The sequence below is a fragment of the Paramisgurnus dabryanus genome, chromosome 16 (assembly GCF_030506205.2).
Source record: "Paramisgurnus dabryanus chromosome 16, PD_genome_1.1, whole genome shotgun sequence".
Lineage (NCBI taxonomy): Eukaryota > Metazoa > Chordata > Actinopteri > Cypriniformes > Cobitidae > Paramisgurnus > Paramisgurnus dabryanus.
In genome coordinates, this window is record NC_133352.1 from 12,610,298 (window position 1) to 12,619,528 (window position 9,231).

The following is a 9,231-nucleotide window of genomic DNA, read 5'->3' on the forward strand; positions in this document are numbered from 1 at the left end:
ATTCTGCAGGCAGGGGGAGGGGCGGGGCTGTGTTTCCTACCCTCCACCGCCACTTTCAGAGTGTGCTTGTAGCAGCTAGGAGGCTGCTCAGGTTGCAGCAACAGTACAATTTGTCCAGTTAAAAGTTGTTCTATCACTGAAATAATTTTAGAGACATTATTTAAAGGTAAAAAAAACTACATAGTGTTGCTTTAATATCCACAGACATTTATTTAGATCTTTTTAGCAAAATAATGTTTATCTGGTAAATTTTAATATATCTTAGGATAAATGTTCTTGTTAAAAATGAGCTACATGCGGTGGCTGTGTTTCAGCCTTTAACCTTATAAGTAAACAGCAATATAAGCATGATTTTACGAGGCTACTGATAAGCATAAATAAATAGACGAATTTCATTAATTCATTCATTCAGAACTGTTTATAAAGCTATGTCGTTATTGAGACAGGATTTGATTTGAGGTTCAGTTTAACTTTTGTGAGAGATCGTCTCCATTTCTTAGCCAAGCTGCATACATTGCATATCAGGCATTTATAACACATCTCATCTGTGCATTAATGTCTGTTATGTTAAATAAGTTTTAAAATAAGATTAATTAAAGCAAAGTAAGTACTTATAGTCATTTTAATGAAGTCGCGTCACTCCGCCATCATAATTCGCTGTGCAAGCTGCTGTTGTTTTTAGCTCCTCTCCTCAGATGCTGTGGCGTCCAGCGCACAATTCTCAAAACAGCCACAAGATGGCGGCGTTTATCTGTCAATCCGATATTATAAAACTGATATCCAATAATGGGAAACCGCTTAAATATTGGGAAACAGATATTTCGGTCATTCTCTACAAAAAATCTTATTTTGTGTTCATCAGAAAAAAGAAATTTATACAAGTCTACAACAACAGGAGGATGAGAAAATGATGACAACATTTTATTTTTGGGTGAACTATCCCTTTAAGAAGTAATGACAAGTGTTTTGGTAAATCGCACAAACAAAATGTCCATGTCATTTTTAAACTTAATATAAAAAATATATATATATATATTATATATATATATATATTTGCACAAGGAAACAATGTTTTCCATCCAAACTGTCATTGCCATGTGTTTAAGTTGAAATAAAAAATGACAAAGGGGAGAAGAGGTGATTTATTGACAAGACAATAATGCCACTCACACCCAAAAATGAAAATTCTGTCATCATTTACTCATCCTCATGTTGTTACAAACCTGTATGAGTTTCTTTGTTCTGCTGAACACAAAAGAAGATATGTGTAATCAAGCAGGAGCACCATTGACTTCCATAGTAGGAAAAAATACTATGGAAGTGAATGGTGCCCCTGATCTGTCATAGCTCAAAATATTTTACTTTGTGTTCATCAGAACAAAGAAGTTTTTACAGGTTTATAAAAACATGAAGATGAGTAAATAATGACAGGAATTTTCATTTTTGTGTGAACTATCCCTTTTATGGTTTTAAAACTTGCCTTAGTTTTATTAAGCAAAATATTATTCCAGGAAATGTTTTATTAAGATTCACTCTTTGTCCTTTGATTGTAGATCACAAAATCATTTTTGATTTCAGACTGTTGCTGAAATACATTATGTGATGCTGTAGACTGTCTGACCATGACGACTGCACGCCAAGCTTACGCAATATCGCGGCATACTCCAACTCATTAAATATGTTATTGTCCTCTCCCGGGTCTTCGGCTACCATGTACAGTTCACCCGCGTGAAGGTCTGTCATGTTTGGTTGACACTGGGCCGGGTCAAAGCCCACCCATAAAGTGTACCGATAATCCAGGGAGCGAATCGAGTAACCCATGATGCGGATGTCAGCCAGGTCGGGCAAGTCTGAGTTCTCCTGGATGGAGTCTGAGGGCCGGGGATACTGGCTGAACGAGTAACTTTCTCTGTTGAGGTCTTTCTCTGGGTTGCGGATGTAAGAGGCCAGGTTAGAGCCGTCGGTGCATAGCTCTATCTCAAAAGATCGAGGAGGGCAGCGGCGTACGGGTCGTAAGCCGGCCAGGTTAGACAGAGTGGGGAAAATATCCAGCAGCTCCACTGTGCTCTTAACCCGTTGACCTGAGTAAACACAAAGGAGAAAAGCACTGATTGAAAGCATCCTTCTGAAGTGAGATAAAGATGTAAGGCATTTCCTACAAGATGATAAGCATTGAGAAGAAATTTTCCTGGAAGCCATTTTTGTGAAACTTTTGTTAAAAAAAACTTTTTAAAAAGTGTCTGGCGGCAAATGAGTTAACTGATGAAATAATTCGTCAATGGTGGGGAAACAGTAAATGTTCTTTGTAAATGCATTTTCATGTTACCACCGAAACACTACCTGTCACTACAACGCTACATATCACTACCACCATTTTGAGGCTAATGTGTTCAAAATTATAAAAATCTGTATGTAACTTTAAGGAAAATCATTACCTTTTTTTCTGCAATTAAGCAAACGTTTTTGGGTGTAATTCCATAAAGTTTAGTTTTTTATGGATGTACCACTTGTGTGTGCACTGTAAAAATGCAGCATTGATGTTAAATCTCATATTTGTATGTTACTTTAACTTAACAGATTAAGTTAAACAATTTCAACTTGTCATCTTATCATTTAAGTCAAAGGTTCATGCTGCATTTTTACAGTGTGTTGATTAGCACTGTATCCAAAATTGTTACTACCAAACAGTCACGGGCGAAAAATGCAGTAAAGCTTTGGCAGTGACAGTTTTAGTGGGACAGCAGTTTGCACCTATTCTGCAGAATGGCCCATTTACACGCTTCAGTGTAAAATCCTTACAATAGACTTAGCAACTATTCTGTTATGCAAATGAGCCCACTTAGGAACTTTCCATGAAATTTACTGATATGCTTACAAAATATAGTGCAGTTTATTACAGCAACAATACAGATCCCACTGCGCGAGCAATAACTCGAAGGACTTATTAGCTTCTCTATGCTGTGACATTATCATTACACTCATTACTCCAGCTAGCAGCTTGTGCCCGGTGCTTTCTAAAGATCACCACAAACGCACACTTGAGAGCTGAAAGCCAGAGCCGTGACCAAACTTTTGCTTTGCACGAAATACGTCAAACAGAAATCCAGGCTCCAAATGGGCCCATACTTTAGCCATAACATTCCCAGAAAGCTGATACGAAACGCTTGAGTGATTTCAGTCGGAGTCTCGGGTTGTCGTGAAGGATCCCGCAGTCTTCACGCGTTGACAGCTGCTCTGAGTAACATTACCTTTGCCAAACCGCTCCCGCGTGCTCTGAAACACGTCGATGAAGGGGAACGTCTTCTCTCCAGGCGAGGGTAAAGGTGAGGTCACACCTGGCTTAAACACGATCAATGGCACCCGGGTGGCCACATCAAAGTTGCTGTATTTGGCCCATTCGCCATGTTCTCCTAATGACCAACCTGAGAGAGAGAGTTAACCGTGAGAAGCTATTCAAACTCACGCAGAATGACCGTTTCAAACTGTATTTGCTGACAGAGGGTTTCTCTGCGTCTATATAGCATGAGGCCAGAGTTGGAGAGCAGGGCAGCAATGCAGAACTGAAAAGTCTGATTCAACAGATGACTTTGAATAGAAGTAGTAAAGAAGATAGGGCATTGTCATTTGACTTTAAAGGGGACATTTTACAAGACTTTTTTAAGATGTCAAATAAACGTTGGTGTCCCCAGAGTACATATGTGAACTTTTAGCTCAAAATACCATAAGGGGCGATATTATCCCCTTCTGACATCACAAGAGGAGCCAAATTTCAATAACCTATTTTTTCACACAGATAATAATAATAATAATAATAATAATAATAATAATAATAATAATAATAATATGCTGTTAGGCATGCGTTTTCTTTTTCAACTATTTACTTTCTCTTAAAAGCTAATACAGTTAGCGTTTAAATCTGGTCGTGATGCGTCAACGTGACCCCACACAATACGTCATGAGGTCAAGAGGTCACAGAGGAAGAACGCGAAACTCCGCCCCAGTGTTTACAAGTGTTGAAAGAGGACCGTTCCGACGTTGTTGTATGTCAACTGATACTAATTAACGTCTTTGTGTCAGTTTATTGTTTACAATGGTCCGCAAATGTGCGTTTTATATTTGTAACACGTGACCTACCTACGTTACTACGCATTTACATTAGGTCGCGCTGGACCGGATTTAGACGAGAAGTTGTGCTTTACAAGTGTATATTTGTTATTTTTCTTGTCAAAAATGACAATCGTTTCGCTAGATAAGACCCTTATGCCTCGTTTGGGATCGTTTTTAGTCCTTTGAAACTCCGTTGAAAAAAACTGTTAAGTGTTGAGTTTAGTATTAAATGTTGGGCTCTATTAAAGTCCATTAAAATGAGAAAAATCCTGCAATGTTTTCCTCAAAAAACATAATCTCTTCTGGACTGAACAAAGAAAGACATCAACATTTTGGATGACATGGTGGTGAGTAAATTATCTGTATTTTTCTTTTAAGAAAATGGAATATTCCTTTAACTCTAGGGAAGCTAGAAAATGAGCATTTTTCAAAAAAAAAGGAGTGTTCCTTTAAAATATAAATCTTTATATGCAGTAGACGTTATCGGTTGTGCTTATGGTAGCTCCTTTGAATGCATCTTGAGTAAAACATCTTTATATTTAATAAAAAACAAGCAAAAGAACTGAATAGGAAGTGATGTAACATTTTTTCCAATATGGAAGTTTATTGCGCAAAACCGCCATGGTGCCAAACAACAGGGAGCAGCTTGTGCGATGATAAAATCCCGAATATTTAAGAAATTAACTTTTTGGAACATAAAAGAGTTGAGTTTTTGTTTTAAATTTTGACTAATGAAGATCAATTTAAATTGTGTTGAATTGTGTTGAAATCTAATTCACTACTGTGGGATATTTAATTCAAAAGGAGACACTACTGATTTCCCAGAACCCTTTAAAAACCTTATACTACAGTATAAACGAAACAAAGTGGCAAACTTAACAAACAAAAAATCGGAATACAAGATATGATGAACTAAACTGAACATATAAGAATAAATAGGTGCCTTAATCTCAATTTTGCAAGGCACATTAAAGAACCTCAACTGAGACTAAACAATCTGAGCTGTAATATAAATCAAATACTTCAATACTGCCACCTAGTGAACATAACAAAAACAACAGGCTAAATTGAACTAACCATGATCTGAGCTGAACACCACTATGGTGTTTTTGGTGAGGCCGAGATCATCCAAAGTGTGCAGAATTTTCCCCACTTGAGCATCCACATATGACACAGAAGCAAAGTAATGCTGTCGTATCTGCAACTGAAATACGAGAGGTAAAAACAACATCATTTATTCTGAATGAGACGGGGTTTGAACCTACAGCTATTTGGGTTACGCCCAGACAAATTACTAAACTATCATGTAACCCAGCAACTGAAAATTCAACTAGTCACAAAGAAATTACAGTTGTAATTTCTACTCTGGTGAAACATAATAAAATAATTTCAACATGTATTTTAAAATGCATAAAAAAATAACGTAATGTTATGCTAGTCAAGTGCATACTGATTATTTAACAATTCTTAAAATGTTTCATTGGTTACAAAAATTGCTTGTAAGTGTGACAAAGATCCTCATAATTTCTATTAATATGTAAAAATCCATGCAGTTAACGCTTAAGCAGTTTTGAGATACCAACTACATGTTTATAAGCTGTTTATAACCAAATGATGTATTTCCACAGCTGGACCGGCCTAAAAAACAATGAAGTGTGAAACCAGTTTGTTATGTGGTGTACCTGAAAGTCTTTTGGAATGGGGCCATACGGAAAGCTAACATTTAACGCCTGAATGTCTTCTCGTTTGCGTATATCGGTCCAGGGGTTGTAAGCCACATCTGGAAGTTTCTTGGGAACATCTGGGTCCGGAGGCATACTTATATTTTCAACAGGATAGAGCTTTAGGTACTCCTATAACAGAGCGATATGTCTTAGATCGACAGTATGCCAGTTTTTATTGCAAATCCAGTACGTGCTGTTCAGTACATACCTTTGGGATTCTGAAGGGAATGTGTGGTTTATAGAAGCCCACTGCCAGGAAGAACGGAGTGCGAGAGTCTGCCATAGACTTCAGGAGCCGTACGGCCTCTGCCGTGTTTTCCATGTCAGGAAGAGTTCCCAGCGGCATTTCTGACACATCCACAGCGCACAACAAATTACTGTGTAGTGTGCCATCTTTATCTTTACAAACCTAAAAAAATCAAAATGGAATACTGGAAATAAACATTGCAAGCATGCAGAAATTTTTGTTACACCTGAAAAGTATGGACCAAGCATCTTCCCTATCCACTGTTATACCACGGCTACTTTTTATATGCCATGCAATGTAGATTTTAAAAGCACCTATTGTCCGATTCACGTTTTTAAATTTCTTTTGGTGTTTTGGTGTGTATTAATACATGTTAACAATATGCAAAAGGTACAAACCCCAAAGTAAATGATGACGCTAGTTATCGTCTCCAACGTAAATCTATTTTCTAGGACTACAACAAACACACGGATTTTAGGCAACAGTTTACTTCCTGGGATTGGTTATGTAGACAAGACCGACATTATCATAATTCCTCCCGCTTGGACTCACAGCCTGTAAGTTAACTCCTGTTAGCATTGCATTGTGAGTGAATCTTTCAAACATGCTAAGGAGCTTCACGTTTCCGGCTGACTACACTTGATAAAATCAGGCCAATCACAATGTACAGATTAGCTGGTCAATCAGGGACACAGCGCTTTTTTTTAAGAAAATAAATGAGTTTCGTACCAAATCCGAGCATTTCAGTGAAATCTGGTGCTACAAAAATGTATGGTATGTGGAACATAATGTGTTTTTAACCATAAACCACGCAAACACATTGTATTATACCAAATGCACAAAATAACATTGTTTTAGCAATAAAATACAGGTAGGTGCTCTTTAAACACAAAACAAATGTGCAGATGTGACAAACATGCTAACCAGCAGATGTCAGTATTGTACAAAATATAAATTAAAGGAACATTCAGACAAAAAACAAAAAGAGATTAGCTTAGCCTACAATCACCTGATCTTAAAAGTAAGCTTCTAGTACAGTATGACTACAAAATCAAAAAAAAAATAATAATAATATAACCAAACCCATACAAACACTTTCACAAGACTGTAGTGAAAGTGTGTACAACTACTGTATAGCCTGTTTTGGATTATGAATACATATGCACTGGGAAGAAGTGTGTGCACCTGTCTACACACGCACGCACGCACGCACGCACGCACACACACACACACACACTGACCTTCCTCTTTTCATATTTGAAAGAGGGAGGATGATACGGAGGTACAGACCAGCTGTACGGGTAATCATCCGTGTGGTTGGAGGCAATGCCTTGAGAACAAGCACATAAAAGAGACAATATTAGTAAAACATCAAAACTGTTAACACAGAAAAAGGATTACAGAGTGAAACTAAATCTCTGGGTCACACTTCACCCCAAAATTAAACAAGAACATTTATTTTGCATGATGAAAATTATGCCCAGGTCCTGCATTGCAAAATAATTTTAATGTCAATTTATTACTGTATTGCTGTAAACTTAATAGGCTATATTCTGTAATTATAAGTAATAAAATGGCTTACTTTATATATATATATATATATATATATATATATATATATATATATATATATATATATATATATATATATATATATATATATATATATATATATATATATATATATAATAATAATAATAATATATATTTTTTGTAGCTTTGGTAGCTAGGATGGTACCCTTTCAAAAAGTACACCTTTGCACATAAATAGATTATTATAGTACCTTAGAGGTACATATCAGTAGATTCAGTACGAAATGTAAACATATCTGTACCCAACTAGTAGCCTACATATTTCGACCATATAGGCAGAATTTGGCTTTTGTGCTTGGGGGGCAACTACCAGCAGACAAGGATACTGCAATACTTTAAGATAAGTGAGAATTAAAAACTGAATTAAAACGATTTTAGCCTTAAACCTTACTTAGTCTTCTAATTGAATTATTAAGAATAGACAAATAAAATAGAATTCATCATATTTTATTAATAGCTCAGACAAAATCATGATTGGCTCTGGTCAGAGGGGCAGTGCCCCACTTGCCCCCCCAAACTCCACTTATGTTTAGGACCTTTTTAAAGGGCACTGTCCCAGTGACAACTTGGGACCATTTTTTCTGACAGTGTGATTCACAAAACACTTACTGTAATATAAAATATAAAAAGATTTATAGTGTAAAGTTGCAAAGGTTAAAGTTGCAATTGACTGTGAAAATACATTGTGACAGTGTTTGCTGTAATATAGATATTCATTATTTAAAAACTATTTCAGAGAAGGAAAAAAACAAAAGGCTACATTTTAACATAAAATATATGTAAATATTTATAGATTTCTTTTGAGTTTAAGGGTGAAATATAATTCAGAAACTTTTTGATAAAGATGTTCACAGCAGACACTGACAGGAACTAAAAACACAAGGTCCTTACTGTAACAGCATCATTAAATTCAATACTGTTCCACCTATGGATAACCCATTGGTTTAGTTACCTGGATGAAAAACTTTTCCCACAGACAGAGTCGTGTATCCATTAGACTTGAAGTATTGAGGAAGTGTTGTGTAGTTTCCAGCATGCCCTCGCCAGTAAGAATTGAAATCATAGAGTTTTGTGATGTCCGGTCTTCGACTTGTTAGAAACGACACCCGGCTAGGTGCACAAACAGCTTGCTTTAGGAGTACACGACAACATGTGTAACTTTAACGCATACTAAAACAAAACTTAATGTAGTATTTCTGGTGCATGTTTAGTTATGTGTGAATCATACTTGTGCATAGGCGTTATTAAAGACTTTGCTCATAGATGCGAGTTGATCAATATTTGGTGACTTGACCACTGGATCAGAGTAGCAGCCTAACGTTGGTCTCAAATCATCAGCAATTAAATACAGGATGTTAATCTTTTTGTTACCTATTACAAAAACGCTCCGCCACAAAATGTATAAAATCAAAACAAACATCCGCATTTGAGTATTTACAAACATTATGCTCTTATACTGCGATAAAAATAACGCGAATATACTAATACTCGATGATATCACGTCCGCATATGAATTTCATGTTCAGCATGTTGTTTTCAGTGTTTTTCTTCCTAGTTCTC

General features: G+C 36.4%; 1 protein-coding gene across 2 annotated transcripts; it reads right to left on the bottom strand.

Moving 5' to 3' along the window:
• Positions 1–900: 900 nt before the first annotated feature.
• Positions 901–9,231, bottom strand: ids (iduronate 2-sulfatase). Of its 2 annotated transcripts, none has more exons than XM_065266529.2 (8): positions 8,900–9,231; positions 8,624–8,781; positions 7,320–7,408; positions 6,040–6,240; positions 5,790–5,960; positions 5,185–5,311; positions 3,249–3,422; positions 901–2,081 (listed from the first exon to the last, which is right to left on the bottom strand). In XM_065266529.2, the coding sequence occupies exons 1-8, from the start codon at positions 8,905–8,907 to the stop codon at positions 1,555–1,557; spliced, it is 1,455 nt and encodes a 484-aa protein (XP_065122601.1). In that variant the 5' UTR covers positions 8,908–9,231; the 3' UTR covers positions 901–1,554. The 2 variants fall into 2 exon arrangements, with proteins under 2 accessions (XP_065122601.1, XP_065122600.1); XM_065266528.2 differs by having other exon boundaries at positions 8,624–8,801.

Bases quoted from the DNA above. Each gene is read 5' to 3' on its own strand.
- ids (XM_065266528.2), bottom strand. From the start codon at position 9,115: ATGTTTGTAAATACTCAAATGCGGATGTTTGTTTTGATTTTATACATT. The intron at 8,802-8,899 runs GTATGATTCACA...GTACTCCTAAAG, and splicing joins TTAATAACGCCTATGCACAA to CAAGCTGTTTGTGCACCTAG. The intron at 5,961-6,039 runs GTATGTACTGAA...GCTCTGTTATAG, and splicing joins TTCCCTTCAGAATCCCAAAG to GAGTACCTAAAGCTCTATCC.